At 53.1% G+C, this 25,941-nt stretch overlaps 1 protein-coding gene across 4 annotated transcripts in view; it reads right to left on the bottom strand.

Moving 5' to 3' along the window:
• Positions 1-1,557: 1,557 nt before the first annotated feature.
• PRR12 (proline rich 12) overlaps positions 1,558-25,941 on the bottom strand; it is a 31,762-nt gene continuing 7,378 nt past the window's right edge. For 2 of the 4 annotated variants that reach the window (XM_030912801.1, XM_030912799.1), the window contains 10 exons: positions 24,656-25,322; positions 22,140-22,567; positions 12,519-12,635; positions 12,160-12,293; positions 10,918-11,390; positions 6,436-6,561; positions 5,771-5,868; positions 2,995-3,141; positions 2,786-2,881; positions 1,558-2,535 (listed from right to left, as the gene is read on the bottom strand). In XM_030912801.1, coding sequence (XP_030768661.1) covers positions 2,389-2,535; positions 2,786-2,881; positions 2,995-3,141; positions 5,771-5,868; positions 6,436-6,561; positions 10,918-11,390; positions 12,160-12,293; positions 12,519-12,635; positions 22,140-22,567; positions 24,656-25,322 — 2,433 coding nt within the window. In that variant the 3' untranslated portion in view covers positions 1,558-2,388. Of the gene's footprint in view, positions 2,536-2,785; positions 2,882-2,994; positions 3,142-5,770; positions 5,869-6,435; positions 6,562-10,917; positions 11,391-12,131; positions 12,294-12,518; positions 12,636-22,139; positions 22,568-24,655; positions 25,323-25,941 lie in introns of those variants that run through there. The other 2 variants (XM_030912800.1, XM_030912802.1) reach the window with 2 other exon arrangements.

Raw genomic sequence — 25,941 nt, 5'->3', positions numbered from 1 at the left:
CCTCAATCTCACCTAAAAGGGCATCTGGAATGCTGATGCTCCTCCCTCAAATCTCACACTGGGTCCCTACCCACAGACTAAGCCAGGGTTCTGGAACACTGGTGGCCCATCCATCTAGGCTCTGGAATGGCAACAGCCTGTTCACTGCTTCATAGGCCGGGTTCTAAAATACTGCCAGTTGACCTCCACATTTTTTATTTTTTGAGATGGAGTCTCACTCTGTCACCAGGGCTGGAGTGGCACAATGGCACGATCTCAACTCACTGCAACCTCCGACCCCTGGTTTCAAGCAATTCTCCTGCCTCAGCCTCCCAAGTAGTTGGGATTATAGGCACACGCCACCACGTCCAGCTGATTTTCATATTTTTAGTACAGACGGGGTTTCACGATGTTGGCCAGGCTGGTCTCGAACTCCTGACCTCAAGTGATCCACCCACCCCGGCCCCCCACAGTGCTGGGATTATAGCCGTGAGCCACCGTGCCCAGCCAACCTGCACATTTTTAACCTTCTTTTTCTAGAACATGGTTCTTCAAACTTGAATGTGCTTGAGAATCCTCTCGGCATTTTACTAAAAAGTGGGTTCTGATCAAGTAGATCGGAGCAACAGCCTGAGATTCTCCATCTTTTCCTTTAAGGGTGGGAGGAGGGGAAACAGTCCTATTCGACCTGTCCTCTCATCTGCTGCCCGTGCAGATTCTACATTTCTACAAGCTCTTGGGGAACTCTTGAGAGTGCTGTACCATGGACCAGTCACTTGGATTCAATACAGGACTTCAGGCCAGGTGCGCTGGCTCACACCTGTACTCTCTTTGAAAGGCTGAGGTTGGCGCATCACTTGAGGTCAGGAGTTCGAGACGAGCCTGGCCAATGTGATGAAACCCCCGTTTCTACTAAAAATACAAAAGTTAGCCGGATATAGTGGTGGGTCCCTGTAATCCCAGCTACTTGGGAGGCTGAGGCAGGAGAATCGCTTGAACTGGGGAGGTTGAGGTTGCATGAGCCAAGACTGAACCACTGCACTCCAGCCTGGGCAACAGAGTGAGACTCTGTCTCCAAAAAAAAAAAAACGACAGGATTTGAGCTGGGTGTGGTGGCATGCACCTGTAATGCCAGCTACTTGAGACTGGGGCAGGAGGATCCTTTAAGCCCAGAAGTTCAAGGCCAGCCTGGGTAACGTAAGGAACACAGAGCCAAGCACAGTGGCTCTTGCCTATAATCCCGTCACTTTGGGAGGCTGAGGCAGGAGGATCGCTTGAGCCAGGGAGTTGGAGGCTGCAGTGAGCTATGATCACACCACTGCACTCCAGCCTAGGTGACAGAGCGAAATCCTGTCTTTAGCTAAAAAACAAAAGAAACCCCCCAATGATAAGTATGTGTTGTCTGAAGTCATTAAATTTCAGGGTGGGGTACTTTGCTGTGTGGGGACACAGAACATATGCCAGCCTCAGGCCCCCCACTGCCCAGGACTCTCGGAAAGTCCTGTTCCAGACCCTCTGCCCCTGCCACCACTGCCACCCACCCCAGCGCCGCAGGACAGAGGCACTCCAGCCTGCCAGTAAAGTGTTTGCCGTTGGGTTTTTGTTTGGCTGGTTGTGTGTACACAGTGTATACAAGTTGAGTTGTACAGAAGCCCAAGAAAGAGCAAGAGACAAAGGGTGGTGGGAGCAGGGGGCGGGGTGGAGGGGCGAGAACAGGGAGGAGGGGAAAGGAGACCGATAAAAAATAGAACCACATCCAGACAACAATGGGGGGGGCAGCGGGTGGGGGCCAGACACAGACAAATCGCCGTAGAAAAGGAGTGCGGGGGCAGACAGAGGGGACCCTTCTCCCCTCTCCACCTCCCCAGCCCCCTGCCCCAGGTATGTACAATAAATAAGATTAAAAATAATTAACAAGATGCGTTTTCCCCTCCCACCCGATGCCAAATGCCCTGGGGAGGGAATGGCCTTTAGCAAAGATCTTGGCCTGCAGGGGGGACTTGGGGGGAAGGGGTCCCCCAGCTCTCTGAAGCCACCCCACCCCCCCCAGCCATACATAGACTTTTCCTATACATTATGTACAAGGTGGAGGGGGCGGGGGCTGTGGCTGTGGAGGGGGGGTTGGGGCAAGGGGCGAGGGAAACCGTTACTAAATAGACATTTATACATATATATAAATAATTTCTCTGTACACCGAACAGTGGGAGGAATGGGGAGGGAGTGGAGGGGGCTCGGGAGAGGGGGGGAGTCGGACTCTGAACCCTGCCCTGGAGAGGGCAGCATAGACACACCCTGACCCATGACCCCCTTTCCCCGGCGATGGAGCCCAGGGGTTAGCTCCTGAGGACACGGTTCTGTCCCAATTCTTGGTTCATGGAGGAGGCGCCCCCATCACAGGCTGGGGCGGGGTCACCCACAGCGGCTGTGGGCCTGTGCTTGGGCCAGCAGGTCACTGAAGGAATCAAAGAGCTGTTCCAGCCACGGCTGGTTCCGCATGCACTGCTGGACCACTTCCTCCTGGCCCAGGTCCTCGGCGCCGCCCTCGATGGCCAGGGTCTGCAGGGATCAAACACGGCACTGGGAAGGGTGGCATAGCGGCCTCTGGGGAGGGAAGGGGCTGGGAGCTGGGGTGTCAGATGTCAGTGTCCCAGGGAGACCAGGGCTGGGGGCTGCATCCTTAAGTCCAAGAGAGAAGGACCTGAACTCTTGGGTCTGCGGCAGGATGGGGATAGGCTTGGACCCTCGGATCCCGAGAGGTCAGAAGGGTTGGAATCCCAGGGCGATGGGTGCTGTGGGTGGGGCTCACCTGGTCCCGGCAGCGCAGGAAGGTGTGGTATTTATAGTGGTGGAGTGAATGGTAGAGCGTATAGTATCCCGACTTTTCCAGCTCGACCTTGAACTCCTGGGTAGGAGTAGAGATGCCTCAGCCCCTCCAGCCCAGCGCTGGGCAGCCCCTCTCCTCCCTCCGCACACACCGCCACACTCCCCACTCCCAGCCCTGGCCCCAGGGCCCACCTGGGCTCTGACCACGCTCCTCTTGAGCTTGCTGAGCGTCTTGCGGTTGTACGGTTCCCCGGCCGGCCGCAGCCGCACAGCCCCCTCTTCCGGGGAGCCCTCCTCACTCTGCTCCACTTGCAGCTGTGGGAACGTGTGCAGGGCATCCTGCGGGAAGCCGATGGGTCAGCTGGATGCCGCCCTGGACCCACACACCCCAAACTCAACAGCCAGGTCTCAGATCCGTGCCTCAGTTTCCCCCAGGTTGCAGATCAGCAGAGACAACTGGAGTCTTGGTCTCCTCAAAGGACAGAGGAGGCGGGGCCTGACTAGTGACGCTTACACTGTGCCTTCTGGCCTGGCTCAGATTCTCAGTGTCACCCAAAATTCTACCCCAGAACTCTCAGGCTCATCCTAACCATCTATCCCAGAATTCCCAGCCCCATCCTAACCATCTACCCGAGAATTCCCAGCCCCATCCTAACCACCTATCCCAGAATTCCCAAAACCATCCTAACCACCTATCCCAGAATTCCCAGCCCCAACCTAACCATCTACCCCAGAATTCCCACTCACATCCTAACCATCTATCCCAGAATTCCCAGCCCCAACCTAACCATCTACCCCAGAATTCCCAGCCCCAACCTAACCATCTACCCCAGAATTCCCACTCCCATCCTAACCATCTACCCCAGAATTCCCAGCCCCAACCTAACCATTTATCCCAGAATTCCCACTCCCATCCTAACCATCTACCCCAGAATTCCCAGCCCCAACCTAACCATTTATCCCAGAATTCCCACTCGCATCCTAAACATCTACCCCAGAATTCCCACTCACATCCTAACCATCTGTCCCAGAATTCCCAACCCCATCCTAACCATCTACCCCAGAATTCCCACTCACATCCTAACCATCTAGCCCAGAATTCCCAGCCCCAACCTAACCATTTATCCCAGAATTCCCACTCCCATCCTAACCATCTACCCCAGAATTCCCAGCCCCAACCTAACCATTTATCCCAGAATTCCCACTCCCATCCTAACCATCTACCCCAGAATTCCCAGCCCCAACCTAACCATTTATCCCAGAATTCCCACTCCCATCCTAACCATCTACCCCAGAATTCTCAGCCCCGTCTTAACCATCTACCCCGGAATTCTTTTTTTTTTTTTTTTTTTGAGACAAAGTCTCGCTCTGTCGCCCAGGCTGGAGTGCAGTGGCATGACCTCAGCTCACCGCAAGCTCCACCTCCCAGGTTCACACCATTCTCCTGTCTCAGCCTCCCAAGTGGCTGGGACTACAGGTGTCCACCACCATGCCTGGCTAATATTTTGTATATTTTTAGTAGAGACAGGGTTTCACTATGTTAGCCAGGATGGTCTTGATCTCCTGACCTCGTGATCCACCTGCCTTAGCCTCCCTAAGTGCTGGGATTACCGGTGTGAGTCATCGTACCCAGCCATCTACCCCAGAATTCTAACTCCCGACTAAACATACTTCTCAGACCTACCCTAATATCCTACACTGGGATTACCCACTGTAGTGTAATATCTCAACCACAATCCTCAGTGCCAGCCTAACAATACGTCTCAGAATTTATAGACTAAATTCATACCCTCCAGAGTTTTTATAACCTAATGCTACCCAGAATTTTCCAACCCACCCAGCACTCTACCCCCAAATTTTCAGAGCCAGCATAACATTCCAGCTTAGATTTCTCCGCACCAGTCTAAGAATCCATTCCAGAATTATCAGTCATTCTAACATCCCACCCATCATTCTGAGAAAACTACTATCTCACTCAAAATTCTCAGAGTCAGACTAATATTTCCCCATATATTTTCCTTTCTGGAGACAGTCTTTGCTCTGTCGCCCAGGCTGGAGTGCAGTGGTGTCATCTCGGCTCACTGCAAGCTCCACCTCCTGGGTTCAACTGATTCTCCTGCCTCAGCCTCCCGGGAAGCTAAGACTACAGGCACCCACCACCACACCCAGCTAATTTTTTATTGTGAGTAGAGACAGGATTTCACCCTGCTGGCCAGGGTGGTCTCGAACTCTTGACCTCAGGCCAGCCACCAGCCTTGGCTTCCCAAAGTGCTAGGAACACAGGCGTGAGTCACCGCGCCCGGCCTCCCTGCATATTTTCTAAGACTAACTTCCCACCAGCCATCTCAGCACCAGCCTCACAGCCTATCCCAAAATTCTTAGTATCAGCCTAGAATTCTCAGACTCACTACAAGCCTTCCAGAATTCTCAAAGTCAGAATAACATTCGATTCCAGAAGTCTCAGTTACCCTAACACTCTATCCCAGAATTCTAAGTGCCACACTAACATCCCAACCAGAATCCTCAGAGCCAGTTTAGTTTAACATTTCAGAGCCCTGATAGTCCATCCCAGAATATCCCAGAAGGGAAATCATACAGATGACTTAACACGGAAGCCTGGGATCCTAATAGCCTGCATTGGACTCACGAAGAAGCTATCAGTCCAGCGCCAGCCTTGGGTGCAGGCCTAGTCTATGTTTGGTTCCACACTTATTCTCCGCAACAACAGCCCAGCTTTTCAAAACCTCCCCTCCGCAGCCCCAAGGCCCACAGCTCCTCCCCATGTGGCTTCATGGCTGTTGAGAACCTAGAGATCTCCTGACAGTCCTGCCCTCAGCTTTTCTTCCATCTGAGCCCAGAAGGACGATCTCCTTCCAAGAATCACCCTCCCCAATAGCAGCCAACACGTACATGTCTTCTCTATGTGGACCCTGGGCCCCAGACACTCCCTGTCCAGACCCCCAGGCACCTGCAGGGCTGGGCTTAGCGACAGCCGCTTCAGGACTTTCTTCTTGTGCTCATTCAGCAGGCCGTCTATCTTCCGCATGGGGGGCAGGTACAGCTCGTCTGACGGATGAGGACATGGTGTCAGGAAGGCCACAGCCCCACAAAGCACTGGGGCCAAGGTGGGGTCATGGAGTCTGGGTCCCCAAATCCCCTTCTCACTCAGAGACAAAAGTAAAGGCCCCAGTCCCCTCCTCCTTCAGACCCAGGAGTCTTGGCCCCAGCTCCCTCGCCCCTCAGACCCAGGAGTCCAGACTCCCAGCTGCTCCTACCTCAGACCCAGGAGTCCAGACCCCCTAGCCGCTCCTACCTCAGACCCAGGAGTCCAGACCCCCAGCCCCTCCTTCCTCAGACCCAGGAGTCCAGACCCTCAGCTGCTCCTCCCTCAAACCCAGGAGTCCAGGCCCCCAGCCCCTCCTCCCTCAGACCCAGGGACTTCCTCCCTCAGACCCAGGACTCCAGGCCCCAGCCCCTCCTCTCTCAGACCAGGTCCAGGCCTCAGCTCCTCCTCCCTTAGACCCAGGAGTCCAGACCCCAAACCTCTCCTCTCTCATATCAGGTCCAAGCCCTCAGCACCTGCTCCCTCAGACCGAGTCAGCCCCCACCCCTCCTCCCCAGGCCTCAGCTCACCATGCGTGTCCTCCAGGGCCTGGATCATGTCTGGGTCAAGTGCTGTGCTCACCAACATCTCCACATAGCTCCGGTACATCTCCCGCATCGCCCGGGTTTTCAGCAGACGCCCAGGTACTGCCCGCTCTGCAGAAAAGACAGGACGCAGGCTCGTTATCCCAACTTCCTCTAAGACCACCTGTGTGGCAGACGCTGTTCTCAACACTGGGGACCAGAAGAGAAATCCCTGCTTTTGGGAGGTCCAAGTCCACTAGGGAAGACTGACAGGCAAGCACCAGTGCCACATGCTCTTGTGGCAGAATCACAGGAACCGAAGGAAGCTCAGAGAAGGCCGGGCACAGTGGCTCACACCTGTCATCCCAGCACTTTGGGAGGCTGAGGCAGACCACCTAAAGTCAGGAGTTTGATACCAGCCTGGCCAATGTGGCAAAACCCTGTCTCTACTAAAAATACAAAAATTAGCCAGGCGTGGTGGCACATGCCTGTAATCCCAGCTACTTGGGAGGCTGAGGCAGGAGGATGGCTTGAACCCAGGAAGCGGAGGTTGCAGTGAGTCAAGACTGCCATTGCACAGCCTGGGTAACAGAGTGAACCTTGTCTCAAAAAAAAAAGCCGGGTATCGTGGCCCGTAAAGTGCTGTGGCCTGTAATCCCAGCACTTTGGGAGGCCAAGGCTAGTGGATCACCTGAGGTCGAGAATTCGAGATCAGCCTGACCAACATAGAGAAACCGCATCTCTACTAAGAAATACAAAATTGGCCGGGCGTGGTGGCGCATGCCTGTAGTCCCAGCTACTCGGGGAGCAGAGGCAGGAGAATCCCTTGAACCTGGGAGGCGGAGGTTGTGGTGAGCCGAGATCGCACCATTGCACTCCAGCCTGGGTAACACGAGCGAAACTCCATCTCGAAAAAAAAAAAAAAAGGGCTGGGCATGGTGGCTCATGCCTGTAATCCCAGCCCTTTGGGAGGCCAAGGCAGGTGGATCACCTGAGGTCGGGAGTTCGAGAACAGCCTCACCAACATGAAGATACCCCGTCTCTCCTAAAAATACAAAATTAGCTGAATGTGGTGTCAGATGCCTATAATCCCAGCTACTCGGGAGGCTGAGGCAGAAGAATCGCTTGAACCTGGGAGGCAGAAGTTGCGGTGAACCGAGATGGCAACATTGCACTGGCAACAAGAGTGAGACTTTGTCTCAAAAAAAAAAAAAAAGCAGCTCACAGGAGGCATCAGAGTCACCCTTGTTCAAGGTCAAACAAAGGCTGAGCCTTGAGAGATAGCTCAGAGCAGTTCATTGTGGCTTCACTTAAGTCTAAAGCAGCAGCATTGTTGGTTTCCAAAAGAGTGCATCCAGAGAGGTCAGATCATAAAGAGGCAAGGCTGAGGGAGGAGATGGGAGCTGGGATTGGACAGGTCAGTGCAGGCCAGACAATACTGGGCCTCCAGCATGAGGCAGAAAGGGCAAGGGCTTCTTCTGGTGGGCACTAGGGAGCCACAGGAGAGCTGAGAGCAGGGAAGAAGTGAGTATAACTGTAGAAAGACGCCTCCTAAAGCCAAGTAGGGGACAGACCGGAGGAGTGAGGCTGAAGTCCAGGCTGATGGACCAGCTAGGAACGAATGGAGGTGGGGCAGGGCTGGAAGCAGAAGACGAGGCTGAGCTGGGCAGGTCTGGGAAAGAGTACAGGGGATGGGGGCAGGCAGGGCTGGGAGCTGCCCGGCTGTGGGGGCGATAGGTAGAAAAGGCAAAGAGAAAGGCTGGGTGCGGTGGCTCACGCCTGTGATCCCAGTACTTTGTGAGACTGAGGCGAGCAGATTGCCTGAGGTCAGGAGTTCGAGACCACCCTGGGCCAACATGGTAAAACCTCATCTCTACTAAAAATACAAAAATTAGCCGGGTGTGGTGGCGGGCACCTGTAGTCCCAGCTACTCAGGAGGCTGAGGCAGGGGAATGAACCCGGAAGGTGGAGCGTGCAGTGAGCCAAGATCACGCCACTGTACTCCAACCTGGGTGACACAGTGAGAGTCCGTCTCAAAAAAAAAAAAAGGAAAAGAGTTGATGATGGCTCCTGGGAAGTCTGGTCAGGTGACTGTGTAGCCAGAGGTGCAGTCCCTAAGATGGGGAAGCCAGGACAAAGAGCTTGATGGGATTTGGGGGTACTGGGGAAGGTCTGTGGGGTAGCCAAGGGCAGAAACTGGGCTTGGGCTCACTGGAAAGGGGTCATGACCCCAGCAATAAGGCAGACAGCTCGTCAACAAGAGAGAAGGAAACTGGGACCCTGGACAACCCCGAGAAAGAGCCGTTCATTCATTTATTGAGACAGAGTTTCCATCTGTCACCCAGGCTAGAATGCAATGGTGTGATCTCTGCTCACTGCAACCTCCGCCTCCTGGATTCACACCATTCTCCTGCCTCAGCCTCCCAAGTAGCTGGGACTACAGGCGCCCGCCACCATGCCCGGCTAATTTTTTTGTGTGTGTCTTTTAGTAGAGACGGGGTTTCACTGTGTTAGCCAGGATGGTCTCGATCTCCTGACCTCATGATCCGCCCACCTCGGCCTCCCAAAGTGCTGGGATTACAGGCGTGAGCCCCCGCACCCAGCCTTGAGTGGCTGTATTTTTAATCTCTGTTAAAAACAGAGATTAAAAACTGTGTGGCCCTGACCAGGTCCCATCACCTCTTGGTGCCTCAGTTTCTTCATCTTTTATTTATTTATTTAAGAAGCTATCCTTAGAGACAGGGTCTAATTCTGTCACCCTGGCTGGAAAGCAGTGGTATAATCATAGCTCACCATAGCCTTGAACTCATGGGCTCAAGTGATCCTTCTGTCTCAGCCTCCTGAGTAGCTGGGACAACAGGTATTCGCCACCAAGCCCAGGTAATTTTTAAAAAAATTTTTGGGCCGGGCACGGTGGCTCAAGCCTGTAATCCCAGCACTTTGGGAGGCCGAGACGGGCGGATCACGAGGTCAGGAGATCGAGACCATCCTGGCTAACACAGTGAAACCCCGTCTCTACTAAAAAATACAAAAAGCTAGCCAGGCGAGGTGGTGGGCGCCTGTAGTCCCAGCTACTTGGGAGGCTGAGGCAGAAGAATGGCGTAAACCCGGGAGGCGGAGCTTGCAGTGAGCTGAGATCCAGCCACTGCACTCCAGCCTGGGCGACAGAGCCAGACTCCGTCTCAAAAAAAAAAAAAAAAAAAAAAAAAAAAAAAAAAAAAAAAAAAAAAATTTTTGTAGAGATGGGGGTCTCACTATGTTGCCCAGGCTCATCTCTAACTCTTGAGCTCAAGTGATCCTACCACCTCAGCCTCCCAAAGTGGAGAGATTACAGGTGTGAGCTACCACACCCGGCCCCCATCTTTAAAATGAGGATAATTTTAACAAGCTATCTCACAGGGTTTATTAGGTAAAGATCAAGTAAGCCTGTATGCAAATGTTTAAAATGATACCTGGCACATAGCAGGCACTTAACAAAAGTCAGCTGTTACCCTTACTGTACATATGTGAATATATATATATATATTTTTGTTGTTACTGTCATCACTAATGAGACATATTTTTTTTTTTTTTTTTGAGATGGAGTCTTGTTCTGTCTCCCAGGCTGGAGTGCAGTGGCCTGATCTCAGCTCACTGTAACCTCTGCCTCCCAGGTTCAAGCGATTCTCCTGCCTCAGCCTCCCGAGTAGCTGGGATTACGGGCGTGCGCCATTGTGCCTGGCTAATTTTTGTATTTTTTAGTAAAGACGGGGTTTCACCATGTTGGCCAAGCTGGTCTTGAACTCCTGACCTCACCTGATCCACCTGCCCTGGCCTCCCAAAGTGTTGGGATTGCAGGCACAAGCCACTGTACCCGGCCTAACCAGACATCATCATAAGCACTGAGGATGTGGCAGTATGCTGGGCAAACACGGAGTACACAAGTGGTGTCTACTAAAGACCGACACTCTCCTATGAGCGTCGTCTGTTATGAACCCATTTTACAGGTGAGGTCATTATGGCACAAGAGGTTATGCCTCTTTCTCAGTGTCACCCAGGGCCTCATAGGAAACCTCACCATCACAGAGCCTCCAGGACAGCCACCTGACGTCCCACATCTTCCTCAGCCCTCAAATCCTGCCTGTTACGAGGCAGAACGCAGCACTGAAGAGTAGAGTCCGAGGCACCCTGGGCTCAGTTGCAACTCTGGTGGGCACCCAACACAGACTATGATGCTGCCTCTTGGTGCCTCGGCTCCCTCACCTGTAGATGAGGGTAACAGTATCTACCTACTAGGATGGGTGAAAATTACACAAGTTAACATCCATCGGCTTCTTAGCAGGCAGCCTGTTGTGCAGTTAGATGCCCCGTGACTGTCAGCTGCTGCCATTAACTGTAACATACTAGTTGTTACCGTCCTGCTGAGGCTCCCTAGAGCCCTCTGGACAGCCCTCACCTGTGTCCCTTTCCCACCCACCCCTGCAGCCCTGAGGCTGCCTGGGGCCTCACCGTCCTCGCTGGGGGCTCCAGGGGAGGACTCCGAGTCCGAGGAGCTGCCTGGTGGGCCCCCGCCTGCCGCAGCGTTGCCCCCTGCCTCCTTCAGCCATTTCTTCCTCTTCTTAGGGGGCGGTTCAGCCTTCACCTTGGTAGGCCGGGCTTTAGGCAGCCGGGATGTGGCAGGCTGTCCTGTGGCGAGACTCCGCTCTGGCCGCGTCTGCCGTCCGCTGGCGGCCCGCTCGCCCCGCAGTGGCCGCTCCCCACGCGTCACCTTCTCCTTCTCCTTTTCCTTCTCGACAGGCCGCAGGAGGGAGGGCTTCTCAGGGGCAGGGGGCTCAGGCATAGCCGTCTCAGGCGTCTGCTCTGGGGGCTTCTCGGATGTCGTCTTTTCAGGGGTCTCAGGCTTGGGAGGTGGTGCTGGGGCCTTAGGGGGAGGTGCAGAGCTACCCCCAGCAGATGTGGGGTTCTTGGCCTGCCCAGAGCGTCTAGAAGGGAACAGAGAAGGGAATGTAGTCAGTAGCCCCCGAGAGCCCAAGTTCTCCTCATTGCCCCTGCTCAGTGCCCTAGGCACAGAAACAGCTTCTCTCATACCGTCCCCTCCTCTCTCTCTGCGTCTCTGACCCCCTCCCTCTCTGGGACTCTGAACCCCTCCCTCTCTGGGTCTCTGACCCCCTCCCTCTCTGGGACTCTGACCCCCTCCCTCTCTGGGACTCTGAACCCCTCCCTCTCTGGGTCTCTGACCCCCTCCCTCTCTGGGACTCTGAACCCCTCCCTCTCTGGGTCTCTGTTCCCCTCCTTCTGTGAGTCACAAGTTAACATCCATCAGCTTCTTAGCAGGCATTCGCCACCAAGCCCAGCTAATGGGCTAAAGAGGCGCAAGACCCTCTTTCTGGGTCTCTGTCCACCCCAGGTCTCTGTACTCTTCTGTGAGGCTCTCTCCCCTCCCATCTCTGGGTCTGCTTCCCTTTCTCTGGATCTCTATCCTCCCCCATCTCTGCCCCTCTTTTTCTCTGGGTCTCTGTCTCCTTCTGAGTCTCCATCTCCCTCATGTCTCTGGTTCTCTGTCCTCCTGTCTCTGGGTCTCTCTCACCCCTGCCTCTGGGTCTCTGTCCCCCCCGCCTCTGGGTCTCTCTCCCCCTCTCTCTCTGGGCTCTGTCCCCACCTCCCACTCTCTAGCCTTCTCTCTTGCATGCTCCATCCCCATGCCTGACGGCGCTGCATACTACCTGCCCCTGTGTCCCCCGTGGTTGGTACCTGACTGGCACAGGGGGCCGATGCCAGGGTTTCCGAGCACAGACCCTCACGTAGTCCTTCTTATTGACATTTTCCAGGAACTTTACATAGAGGCGCTGGTACCGATTTTTTGCGTCCCCAAAATACCCCAAATACTAAGGGGAGAAAGAGGCACATGAGGAAATTCTTCACACTGCCAGCCAGACGGCCAACACCCTCGTGCCCTGGGCTACCACGGCAGCTGCCTGGAGCGTCCTGGCAGCCGGCGGCCCCCTTCCAGATACACTGTGGAGTGAGTCACACTCCCGCGAAGGGGAACCCCAGCTCCTAGATACCACACCCCGGGGCCCCCAAGTCCTTGGTCCCCTTTGCAGGCTTACATTACTGGTGGCACAAAACTGCCTCTGACCGTCCTTGATCTCTGGAGTGAATTTCTGCAGAAGAGCCTTCTGGACTCGCCAAATGGGTGGGGGTTCGCGCCCCGTCTGCAACGCCAGCTAAGGAGGAGGGGTGTGGTGAGGCCAGCAGGGTCAGCCCTCATTCCCGTACCTACTGCCCGTACGCCCTGGCCCACTGGCCTCTCTCACCATCCCCTTAGAGAAAAGGCAGAGACGTCAACAAGTATCTTCTACCCCCATGATGTGTTCAGCTCTGTGTGCAGCTTGAACTTGGCCCTGTCCCCTCCTGCCCACCCGCTACCCTGGATCAGGCTGCTCGTTCTTAGGCTGCAGAGTTTGAGTCACTGTTGCCTTACGGTGTGAAAGCCCAGAACTTCCTGTGTGACTCAGAGTAATGACAATCTTTGGGCACCGCCTGCTATTTACTGTGCTGGACAGGAGGGTACGGTTGTGAGCAAGACGTCCTGGTGTGGTCTGTGTCCCCTCACAATTCTCTTTTTACTTTTTCTTTTTTTGAGACGGCGTTTTGCTCGTTACCCAGGCTGGAGTGCAGTGGCGCGATCTCAGCTCACCGTAACCTCCGCCTCCTGGGTTCAAGCTGATTCTCCTGCCTCAGCCTCCTGAGAAGCTGGAATTACAGGTATGTGCCACCACGCCCGACTAATTTTGTATTTTTAGTAGAGACAGGGTTTCTCCATGTTGGTCAGGCTGGTCTTGAACTCCCCACCTCATGTGATCCACCCGCCTCGGCCTCCCAAAGTGCTAGGATTACAGGCGTGAGCCACCAAGTCCAGCCAAATCTCTGTTGCTTATAAGCCACCCAGTCTATGGTATTCTGGTATAGCAGCCTGAGGGGTCTAAGACACCGAAAAAGCCTTCACACAGAGGTAATAACAGAAGTAGTAAGACAGACAAGCAAATAAACAAAACAGGGTGAGTTTGTGGCCTGTGCCAAGAACAGGCAGGTGAAGTTACCTGAGACCATTTCATCAGCATGTCCACAGCGGGGAAGACAGAGCAACAGGAAGGCTCCCTATCTCTGCTCCCTCTACCCCACAAACACCTGAACACAAACCACCACCACCCTGCAGTTTGCGTGTGCCCCAGCTGGGCGATGGCAACTGACGGATGTGAGAGAATGTGACCTTGAGGACTAAAAGGGCAGCAGAGGCGCCAAATATGGACACAAGAAATAATAGTACAAGTCATAAATGTCCTGTTGCCAATTCCCAGGACACTACAGAAGCCTAGAGGAGGGGCCTCAGATTTTTTTTTTTTTTTCCGAGATGGAGTCACCCAGGCTGGAAGTGCAGTGGCGCGATCTCAGCTCACTGCAACCTGCGCCTCCCAGGTTCAAACGACTCTCCTGCTTCAGCCTCCCTGGCAGTTGGGACTATAGGCACCCACCACACCAGGCTAATTTTTGTATTTTTAGTAGAGACGGGGTTTTGCCAGGTTGGCTGGGCTGGTCTTGAACTCCTGACCTCAGGTGATCCACTTGTCCCGGCCTCCCAAAGTGCTGGGATTACAGGCCTGAGTCACTGCACTCAGCCTCAAATTTAAACTGAATCCAAGAATGCTTCCTGGAATAGGTGACAGATGCCAAAATGAGTCCCTGGAAAGAACATGTCTTTAAAAGGGGGCCAGGCTGAGTGCAGTGGCTCACATCTGTAATCCCAACATTTTGGGAGGCCGAGGTAGGTGGCTCACTTGAAGTCGAGAATTTGAGACCAGCCCAGCCTACATGGTGAAACCCCACCTCTACTAAAATACAAACATTAGCCAGGCGTGGTGGTGCATGCCTGTATGCCCAGCTACTTGGGAGGCTGAGAAAGGAGAATTGCTTGAACCCAGGAGGTGGAGGTTGCAGTGAGCCGAGATCACAGCACTGCACTCCGGCCTGGGCGACAGAGCAAGACTCTGTCTCAAAAAAAAAAAAAAAAAAAAAAGCACCAGCTTGAGGAAGCCATCGGAGCATCTTGTCAGCCCGGGGAGACTGCCCCTACCTCTGCCCCCTCCCACTCCCTGTGTCGGCCTCCTCTGAGGAAGCTGCTGACACTGTAGCTGGAGTCAGACCCTCTGGCTAGCACTTTCTCACTGGGCTTGGTACCTTCCCTCAAACCGCTTTTCCTCCCAGCATCCCCACTCCACACCCAGTCATCAGGCCTCACCCTGACTTCAGCCTCGTCCATTCCCCAAACAGGGCCAGTCAATCCCCAAGCCCCACCCATCCTGCCTCTCCTCACGTCACTCACATCACTGACCATGCCAACCACCGATTACTAGAAAAGTGGCCCGGCCCACAGCCTCCTACTCAATGGAACCCACAGCTGATTGGAGATTCAACCTAGGGAGGTCACCAGCAGGCTTTTTTTTTTTTTTTTCTGACAGAGTCTTGCTCTGTTGCCAGGCTGGAGTGCAGTGGCGCGATCTCGGCTCACTGCAACCTCCATCTCCTGAATTCAAGTGATTCTCCTGGCTCAGCCTCCCGAATAGCTGGGACTAGAGGCGCACACCACCACGCCCAGCTAATTTTTGTATTTTTAGTGGAGACAGGGTTTCACCACGTTGGCCAGGATGGTCTCGATCTCTTGACCTCATGATCCGCCCGCCTGGGCCTCCCAAAGTGCTGGGATTACAGGGGTGAGCCATTGCGCCCGGCCTCTTTTTTTTTTTTTTTTTCAGACAGAGTTTTCGCCCAGCCTTTTTTGTTTTGTTTTTTGTTTTTGTGAGACCCTCTCACTCTGTTACCTAGGCTGGAGTGTAGTAGCACAACCATGACCATAGCTCACCTATTGCCTCCTAGGCTCAAGTGATCCTCCTGCCTCAGTCACCTACCCACCAAGTAGCTGGGACTACAGGTATGCACCACCACTCCTGGATAATTTTTGTATTTTTTGTAGAAATGGGGTTTCACGGCCAGGTGCAGTGGTTCATGCCTGTAATCACTTTGGAAGGCCGAGGCAGGCAGATCACCTGAGGTCAGTAGTTCGAGATCAGCCTGGCCAACATGGTGAAACCCCGTCTCTACAAAAATATGAAAATTAGCCAGGTGTGGTGGCAGGTGCCTGTAATCCCAACTACTCTGGAGGTTGAGGCAGGAGAATCGCTTGAACCCGGGAGGCGGAGGTTGCAGTGAGCCTAGATCGCACCATTGCACTCCAGCCTGGGGGATGAGAGCAAGACTTGTCTCAAAAAAAAAAAAAAAAGAAAAAAGAAAAAGAAAAAAGAAAAAGAAAACTGCAGGGTTCCATTAAAAGGGGAGTCAGTCCCAGGATAGATGCTGTGGACAGAGTACTGTCCAGGCTTGAACAACTCCCCAGTCACCTCCCTACTGGCCAGGGGCTCTGAATGGCATAGAGCCTAATGTCTTCACAAGCACCCGTGGAACTCATCCCTGCACCCATGTCCAACATGGCTGCGTCCAGCCCACCTGCCCAGCCTCAGCATTCACTGTCCAGTCACTTAACACCTTGCGTCCCTGCACACCTCAAACATAGCGTGCTTTCCCTTACCACAGGGCCTTTGCACAGCTGTTTCCTCTGCCTGGACAACCCCAACACCATACTCTTCTCCAGCCAATGAACTTTTTTTTTTTTTTTTTTTGAGACGGAGTCTCGCTCTGTCACCCAGGCTGGAGTGCAGTGGCCGGATCTCAGCTCACTGCAAGCTCCGCCTCCCGGGTTTTACGCTATTCTCCTGCCTCAGCCTCCCGAGTAGCTGGGACCACAGGCGCCTGCCACCTCGCCCGGCTAGTTTTTTTGTATTTTTTAGTAGAGACGGGGTTTCACCGTATTAGCCAGGATGGTCTCGATCTCCTGACCTCGTGATCTGCCCGTCTCGGCCTCCCAAAGTGCTGGGATTACAGGCTTGAGCCACTGCGCCCAGCCGAACTTTTTTTTTTTTTGAGACAGAGTCTCACTCTGTGGCCCAGGCTGGAGTGCAGTGGCGCTCTCAGCTCACTGAAACCTCTGCCTCCTGAATTCAAGTGATTCTCCTGCTTCAAGCCTCCTGAGTAGCTGGGATTACAGGGACCCGCCACCATGTCTGGCTAAGTTTTGTATTTTCAGTAGAGACGGGACAGCACCATGTTGTCCACGCTGATCTTGACCTCCTCACTTCAAGTGATCCACCCACCTCGACCTCCGAAAGTGCTGGGATTACAGATGCGAATCACCACACCCAGCCAACTTTTTCTTTTTTGAGACAGGGTCTCATTCGACTTGCCCAGATGGGAGTGCAGTGGCGCAATCCTGGCTCACTGCAGCCTTGATCTCTCAAACTCGGGGTGATCAGCCTCGAGGGTAGCTGGGAATACAGGCGTGTGAAACCACACACCTGGCTAATTTTTTGTATTCTTAGTACAGGCAGGATTTCACCATGTTGACCAGGCTGGTGTTGAACTCCTGAGCGCAAGCAATCCACCCACCTCAGCCTCCCAAAGTGCTGGGATTCCAGGCAGGAGCCAGTGCACCCAGTATCCACCCAGTGAACTCTTACATGCTTGGAGTATACACGCTGCCCAACCCTTACAACAACCCCAACAAAAGTTTCAGTTTACAGAAACCCGTCTCAAAAAAATAAAAATAAATAAAAAATAAAAAAAATGCATTCCTATGGCTAATTTCTTTTTCTTTTTTTTTTTTTTTTAAGGCAGGGGCTCACGATGTTGCCCAGGCTGGTCTGCAACTCCTGGATTCAAGCAATCCTCCTGCCTCGTCCTCCCAAAGGCCTGAGAGTACAGCACTTTGGTCACCTATTGCTAATTTCATCTATCTTTTTTTTTTTTTTTTTTTGAGACGGAGTCTCACTCTGCCGCCCAGGCTGGAGTGCAGTGGCAGGATCTCAGCTCACTGCAAGCTCCGCCTCCTGGGTTTACGCCATTCTCCTGCCTCAGCCTCCCGAGTAGCTGGGACTACAGGCGCCCGCCACTGCGCCCGGCTAGTTTTTTGTCTTTTTTAGTAGAGACGGGGTTTCACCGTGTTAGCCAGGATGGTCTCGATCTCCTGACCTCGTGATCAGCCCGTCTCGGCCTCCCAAAGTGCTGGGATTACAGGCTTGAGCCACCGCGCCCGGCTCATCTATCTTTTTTATTTTTATAAATGCAGGAATGAAAACATTTAAAATCACATATATGACTCAGATGATATTTATATTGGATTGCTGTTTTTCTGGAATAAACAGTGGTCTATAGCTTGTTTTTGTACGGGCTTTAAGAGTGGTTTCTACCAGCCTGGCCAACATGTTGAAACTCCATCTCTACTAAAAATACAGAAATTAGATGGGCGTGGTGGCACACGCCTGTAATCCCAGCTACTCAGGAAGCTGAGGCAGGAGAATCGCTTGAATCTGGGAGGTGAGGGTTGCAGTGAGCCAAGACTGCGCCACTGCACTCCATCCTCGGAGACAGATTGAGACTCCGTCTCAAAAAAAAAAAAAAGAAAAAAAGTCCAGACACAGTGGCTCACACCAGCAATCTCAGCACTTTGGGAGGCTAAGACGGGAGGATTGCTTGAGCCCAAGGGTTCAAGACCAGTCAGGTCAACAGAATGAGACGCCAGTCTCTACTTAAGGAATAAAAAAATTTGCCAGGCATGGTGTTGTATGCCTGTAGTCCTAGTTACTCGGGAGGCTGAGGTAGGAGGATCACTTGAACCCAGGAGTCTGAGGCTTCAGTGAGCCATGATCATGCCACTGTACACCAGCCTGGGTGACAGAGTGAGGCCCTGTCTCAAAACAACAACAACAAAAAATAATAAGTGGCAGAGATTTGAGTCAGTCAGGTTAAACCAAAGTGAGGTCTTAACTATACCAGCAGCCTGCCCTGTCTCCAGGCCCACAAATGAGTCCCCAAGATCTGTATGTTTGGCAAAGGCATGGGGTTTTGTTCCCCATTATAATGCACATTCAAGTTGTATTTTAAGCATCTGAGTCCTCACCTGGCCCCTTCCCCTGCCCCCATGCCAGCTGGGAGGTGGTGTCAGATGGCCCTGGCTCCAATCCCAGGTTGGCACCGGCCAGCCGACTGACTCCCTTTCTCTGAATGTGAACTTCCCCATCTGTAAAATGGGGATGCTCAAGGTCCCTGCCCTAGGGCCCTGTTCATTTGACCCAATGCTGGCTCAGCTGTGTTTGACTAGAACGTACATGGTGCCTGGCTGAGTCGCGGATAAGAATATGGGTTCTTGGCTGGGCGCAGTGGCTCACGCCTATAATCCCAGCGCTTTGGGAGGCTGAGGCAGGCAGATCACCTGAGGTCAGGAGTTCGAGAGTAGCCTGACCAACATGGAGAAATCCCAACTCTACTAAAAATACAAAATTAACCAGGCATGGTGGCGCATGCCTGTAATCCCAGCTCGGGAGGCTGAGGCAGGAGAATCACTTGAACTCGGGAGGCGGAGGTTGCAGTGAGCCAAGACTGCACCATTGCACTCCAGCCTGGGCAACAAGAGTGAAACACTATCTCAAACATAAATAAATAAATAAATAAGAATATGGGTTCCTAAGGCCAGCAGGGCTGGGTGTGGATCCCAAGCTACAAAAGCCTGGGAAAGCTACTTTATCTCTCTGTGCCTTGGTTTCCTTCCCTAAAAAATGAGGATAATAGGCTAGGCACAGTGACTCATTCCTGTAATCCTAGCACTTTGGGAGGCCGAGATGGGCGGATCACCCGAGGTCATGAGTTTGAGACCAGCCTGGCCAACGAACATGGTGAAACCCCATCTCTACTAAAAATACAAAAATTAGCCAAGCGTGGTAGGGTCCTCTGTAGTCGCAGCTACTCGAGAGGCTGAGTTATGAGAATCGCTTGAACCAGGGAGGCGGAAGTTGCAGTGAGTCACTGCACTCCAGCCTGGCCAACAGAGGGAGACCCTGTCTCAAAAAAACGGGCATAGTAATCCGCAGTCGGAAGGACTTTTTAACCTGTGTGAGCCTCAGTTTCCATCCCTATAAAATGCTACTGTAGTCTCTTATAATGAAGTTTATCTTTTTTATATGAAAAGATAAAACTTGGAGATGGATGGTGGTGACGGTCATTCAACAATGTCAATGTTTTTTTCTTTATTTTTTTGAGACAGTTTTGCTTTTGTAGCCCAGGCTGGAATGCAGTGGCTGGTCTCGAACTCCTGACCTCAGGTGATCTGCCCGCCTTGGCCTCCCAAAGTGCTGCAATTCCAGGCATGAGCTACCGCACCTGGCCTATGATGTCAATTTTTTTTTTTTTGAGACGGTCTTGCTCCCTCACCAGACTGGAGTGCAGTGGCGCGATCTCAGCTCACTATAACCTCCGACTCCCAGGTTCAAGCGATTCTCCTGCCTCAGCCTCCCGAGTAGTTGGGATTACAGGCACCCGCCACCATGCCTGGCTAATTTTATTTTATTTTATTTTATTTTTGAGATGGAGTCTCGCTCTGTCGCCCAGGCTGGAGTGCAGTGGCGCAATCTCGGCTCACTGCAAGCTCCACCTCCTGGGTTCACGCCATTCTCCTGCCTCAGCCTCCAGAGTAGCTGGGACCACAGGTGCCCACCATCAGGCCCGGCTAATGTATTGTATTTTTAGTAGAGATGGGGTTTCACTATGTTAGCCAGGATAGTCTCGATCTCCTGACCTCATGATCCACCCACCTCAGCCTTCCAAAGTGCTCGGATTACAGACATGAGACTCCCAGCTAATTTTTGTATTTTTAGTAGAGACAGGGTTTCACCATGTTAGCCAGGATAGTCTCAATCTCTTGACCTTGTGTTCTGCCTGCCTCGGCCTCCCAAAGTGCTGGGATTACAGGCGTGAGCCCCCACGCCCGGCATGATGTCAATATCCTTAATGCCACCGAACCATACACTGAAAACTAGTTAAAATGACAAATTTCATGGTACGTATGTGACCATGATTTTTTTTTTTTTTTTTTTGAGACGGAGTTTTGCTCTGTCGCCCGGGCTGGAGTGCAGTGGCCGGATCTCAGCTCACTGCAAGCTCCGCCTCCGGGTTTACGCCATTCTCCTGCCTCAGCCTCCGGAGTAGCTGGGACTACAGGCGCCCGCCACCTCGCCCGGCTAGTTTTTTGTATTTTTAGTAGAGACGGGGTTTCACCGTGTTAGCCAGGATGGTCTCGATCTCCTGACCTCGTGATCCGCCCATCTCGGCCTCCCAAAGTGCTGGGATTACAGGCTTGAGCCACCGCGCCCGGCCTGTGACCATGATTTTGAAAACAAAGAAAGATAAAACGAAATTCTGACTGTGATGTTCCCAAAATCCTGTTCCTCAGGAGGTAGTAGACATTTCTTTTCTCTTTTCTTTTTTAGAGACAGGGTCTCGCTCTGTCACCGAGACTGGAGTGCTGCGGTGTGATCATAGATAGCTCACGGCAACCTCAAACTCCTGGGCATAAGCAATCCTGCCATCTTAGCCTTTCATGTAGCTGAGACTACAGGCATGTGCTACCATGCCTGGCTCATTTATTTATTGTTTTTGGTAGATGTGAGGTCTTGCTATTTGCCTAGCTGCTCTCAAGTGATCCTCTCACCTCCGCTTCTCAAAGTTCTGGGATTACAGGCGTGAGCCACCACTCCCAGCCTGCTCTATTATTTACTTTTCCCACAATGAAATACATTGAAATAACATACGAAAAAATACATTTGAGTTTGCCTCAAAAAACACACTTAAGAAGAAAGTGTAAGGCCGGGTGCGGTGGCTCATGCCTGTAATCCCAGCACTTTGGGAGGCCGAGACGGGTGGATCACAAGGTAAGAAGTGGAAGAGCAGTTTGACCAAGATGTTGAAACCCCTTCTCTACTAAAAATGCAAAAATTAGCCAGGTGTGGTGGCACGTGCCTGTAATCCCAGCTACTCAGGAGGCTGAGGCAGGAGAATTGCTTGAATCTGGGCAGCAGAGGTTGCAGTGAGCCGAGATTGCGCCCCTGCACTCCAGTCTGAGCAACAAGAGTGAAACTCCGTCTCAAAAAAAAAAAAAAAAAGAAAAAGATATAGCCTGACACACAGTGAGCATTCCCAAATGATTCACTTTTTTTGTTTGAGAGAAAAGGTTTCAATATGTGGCTAGGCTGGTCTCAAACTCCCAAAGTGCTGAGATTACAGGTGTAAGCCGCCGCGTCCGGCTGAATTCACGATTACATTTACGGGTTACCTGCAGGTACTCTATGTCAGTGACTCACATTTCCACCATTGTGCCATAAATGGCAAAGTAGCCTGTCTCTCTAGCTTGTTCCATTAGACTAGAAGCTCCCTAGGGCCAGAGCCGCATCTGCTTGTACAGTACTGGTCCTCTACCACCCACAGTAGGGTATCTGCATAAACGTTCACAATCGCTTTACCTTATATGCAAGTAACGCATGTATAGACACATACATATTAACAATCGCTTTACCTTACATATAAGTAATGCATGTATAGACACAAACGCAAATAAAACCTCTGAGGCCCGCAGGTCCTCGACACCTCTATCAGCCCCATCGGACTGTGAATTCCAGGGCGGCCAGGCCATGACTGGATCTGCAGGTCCCAATACAAGCCTGTCATCCAGCAGGCACTCAACAAACAGGTGACCAAACCAATCAGGGCAGTTTTTGGAGAAGGCTGGGACTCACCTTAAGCGAAGGGATGTCCTCGGCGCGGATGACGAACTCGTCTCGCTCCCGGAAGATGCCCTCTCCGCCACTCTCGCCGGCCTCCTCGTCCGTCTCCCCACACACGGCTGCCGTCTCCTGCTTCTTGGCCAGATGCAGGGGCCGGGTGTCCGGCAGCTCGGGGTCTTCAGGGGACGGGGCGGCGGGCTCCTCGGGAGGGGCAGCCGGTGGGGCAGCGGCTGGTGGGGGTGGCGGAGGAGGCGAGGGCATAGCTGGTGGAGGTGGTGGTGGCAGCGGTGGTGGCGGTGGTGAGTTGGGCGTGGGGGCCACCAGCGGGGGCGGCGAGGGCAGGGCTGGCTGTGGCGGCGGAGGGGGTGGTGGAGGCTGAGGCTGAGGAGTCGGGGCAGGAGGTGGAGTGGGTGGGGGTTTCTCCTCCAGCAGTGGGGGCTCTGGGGGAGACAGGGACATCAGGCCTGGATGTTATTCATCATTCCTGGCACCTTTCCTCTTGTCCTTTAAACATCACTTTCTGTACCAAGAACCCCTCTGTCCGTAACTACCACTCAGCTCCCAGTGGCCCTTCTACCCTATCGGAGTCTCTGCAGAGACCTACTCTGGCTCCTGTGGCTGTAAAGGAGACCCGTCTCCCATCCCTAATCCCCTTCTCAGTCCTGAAATGTCTCTTTGTGGTCTCAAAGCCCTTGTCTGGCTCTTACTCCTCCTCCTGAATGACCCTCCCACTCCTAAATCATCACCTCCCTAGCTCTACTTCCTCACCTTGTCTTCCTCCAAGGCCTCATCCTCCTCCCTCCAGACCCGTCTCTGTCCTTTCCTTGGCCTGCTCACCAGTGTGCAGACTGCTAACCCTTCCTCTGTCTGCCAGCTCCCTTCTTCAGGCCTTTTAAGAACCTCATAGGAGGCGGGCATGGTGGTTCACGCCTGTAATCCCACTACTTTCGGAGGCCGAGGCAGGCGGATCACTTGAGGTCAGGAGTTCGAGACCAGCCTGGCCAACGTGGTAAAACCCTGTCTCTACCAAAAATATAAAAAATGAGCCAGGTGTGGTGGCAGGTGCCTGTAATCCCAGCTACTCGGGAGGCTGAGGCAGGAGAACAGCTAGAACCCTGGAGGCAGAGGTTGCAGTGAGCCAAGATCACGCCACTGTACTCCAGCCTGGTGGACAGAGTGAGACTCTGTCTTGGAAAAAAAAAAAAAAACGGCTGGACACGATGGCTCACGCCTGTAATCCCAACACTTTGGGATGCCAAGGTGGGCAGATCATGAAGTAAGGAGTTCAAGACCAGCCTGGCCAACATAGCGAAATGCCATGTCTACTAAAAATACAAAAAATTAGCTGGGCATGGTGGCAGGCACCTGTAGTCCCAGCTACTTGGGAGGCTGAGGCAGAAGAATCACTTGAACCTGGAAGGCAGAGGTTGTGGTGAGCCAAGATTGCGCCACTAAACTCCAGCCTGGGTGACAGAGCGAGACTCTGTCTCAAAAAAAAAAAAAAAAAAAAAAAAAAGAATCTCACAGGGTCTTTTTGTTTTGTTTTTGGAGTTTTTTGTTTAAAAAGACCCTGTCTTAGGGTCTTGCGCTGTCACCCAGGCTGGAGTATAGTGGCTCAATCATGGCTCACCACAGCCTCAACCTCCCGGGCTCAAGTGATCCTCCTGTCTCAGCCTCCCAAAGTGTGCTAGGATTACAGGTGTGGCCCACTGTGCCCAGCCTATCATGGTTTTTTTTTTTTTTTTTTTTTGAACACACCCCTCTAACTCCCTGAAATCTCACCCGACCTGTAAAACTGCTGCTTCTCCATTCTTGTATCCTGGGCCATGGCCCTTCCAAGCCCTTCAAAGGCTCTCTCAGCCTGGCTGTTCTCTTCTGCAACGACCCTGTCAGCTTTGGTCTCACCCGTTCTTCTCACCTCCCCACTCCCCATTCCCCAACCTTCTACACCCCCCAAAAGCTCTCTCCATTTCCCAAGTCCCCTCTATGCCCTCCTGTAAGCTCCCACCTCTCATCTCCCAATGCCTCTGTTTCTGCCATTAACACCCCTTAAGCTGTGTCCAAAGCCAGAGCACAACCTAAACCCTTCCTGTGCCCCTAGTCTTGCCTTCCGCTGCCCACTCCCAAGACCCATCACCCTCCCCAAGTCTTTCTCTGCCCCCAGACATCTTTCTGTACCTTCACACGTGGCTGACTCAGAGCCCTCCTCAGTCCCCACACCTCCCACCGTTCAGAACCTGAGTAGCCCCTCTCCTGTAACTCATCACCTGCCCTGTCTCCTTGCATTCTCCAGTATCTGCCTTGGGGCCCCTCCTAGTCCACTTAGCACCTCTGGGTGAATTAGAAAAAGATACACACCTTCCTCAAAATGCCTGTATAATAAGGAAAGTCCCTTCATAAATATGCAAGCTTGTACCATCTACATGAATGGTGTCTCTTAAACAGTGCGTAACCTGCGCAACTATATCTAGTGACCGTGATAACCTTTAAGCTCCACTCTACTCCCAGACCACCTTCCCAGAGCTCACCAGGAGTGCCATTGCCGTTGGCACTGGGGAGCCCCGGAAGAGGGGGTGGCCCTGGAACTGCAGCTGCGGGGGCCAAGGGCGGCCCATCTGGCGTGGAGGTGTCCTTTGGCCCAGCAAGGGGTGGGTCATCGAGGGCAGAGATGGCCGAGGAGATGCTCTCCTGCAGGTCTCGGTTCTTGGCGACAGAGTCTTCCTCGTCCGAGGAGAAGGAGGGCAGCGTCTCAAGGTTCCGCTTCAGCTCCTCATCCAGTCGCTTGCAGGGTGAAGGGCAGCCCAGCCCCAGCCCCTCACTCTCTGCAGCCTCCAGGGCACCCCCAAGCCCGAAGGCTCCAGAAGGTGGGGGATGTGGCACAGCGGGGGTGGCAGGGGGCTGGGGCTGCAGGCTTCGGGCTGGCACAGAGGGTGGCACGCTCTTGGGAGGGCTGAGCGGAGGTGTCAGGCCCGCCTGGTAGAGTGGTGGGTGGCGCTTGCCTGACTTGAGGAAGTCCAAGAAGGAGGCCATGAAACCCGACTTCATCTCTGGCTGCTTCTCCTCCACCTCCTTGATCTTGGCCTCGATCTTCTCCCGAGTCAGGCTCGAGTCCAGGCTGTTGTGGTCAGTGCCTGATATGGCATCACCCGATGAGGCTCCCAGACCCTCGCCAGCCTTGGGCACAGACAGCTTGATCTAGACATGGGAGTGGCGGGCCGTGAGGGCCCAGGAGTCTGGGCCCCCAGTCCCATTCCCCCCTCAGCCCCCCAAAAATCCAAATTTACAGGTGCTCAGCCCGTGAATTTCTAGAATTCAAAGCTGCAAACCCCTTGTCTTAGATTCTAGGAGGACAAGACTAGAGTTCCTCGCTCAGAAGACCAGGAACTTAGACTCACTGAGCTCTTCCCTTACAGCCTAGTTCAGGTCCCCAGACCTGCTTCCCATGAAACCCAGGAATGTAGGATCCCTCAATGCCCATCATTTGGGATATAGAAGCTAAAAGCAGGCAATCCAGGTGAGGTGGCTCACGCCTATAATCCCAGCACCTTGGGAGGCTGAGGCGGGCGGATCACTTGAGGTCAGGAGTTTCAAATCAGCCTGGCCAACATAGTAAAACCCCATCTCTACTAAAAATACAACAACAACAACAACAACAACAACAAAAATTAGCCGAATGTGGTGGCGGATGCCTGTAATCCCAGCTACTCAAAAGGCTGAGGCAGGAGAATCTCTTGAACACAGGAGGTGGAGGTTGCAGTGAGCCAAGATCATGCCACTGCACTCCAGCCTGGGTGACAGAAACTCTCTCTCAAAA

The sequence above is a fragment of the Rhinopithecus roxellana genome, chromosome 12 (assembly GCF_007565055.1).
Source record: "Rhinopithecus roxellana isolate Shanxi Qingling chromosome 12, ASM756505v1, whole genome shotgun sequence".
Classification (NCBI taxonomy): domain Eukaryota; kingdom Metazoa; phylum Chordata; class Mammalia; order Primates; family Cercopithecidae; genus Rhinopithecus; species Rhinopithecus roxellana.
This window is presented reverse-complemented; position numbering and strand designations above follow the sequence as displayed.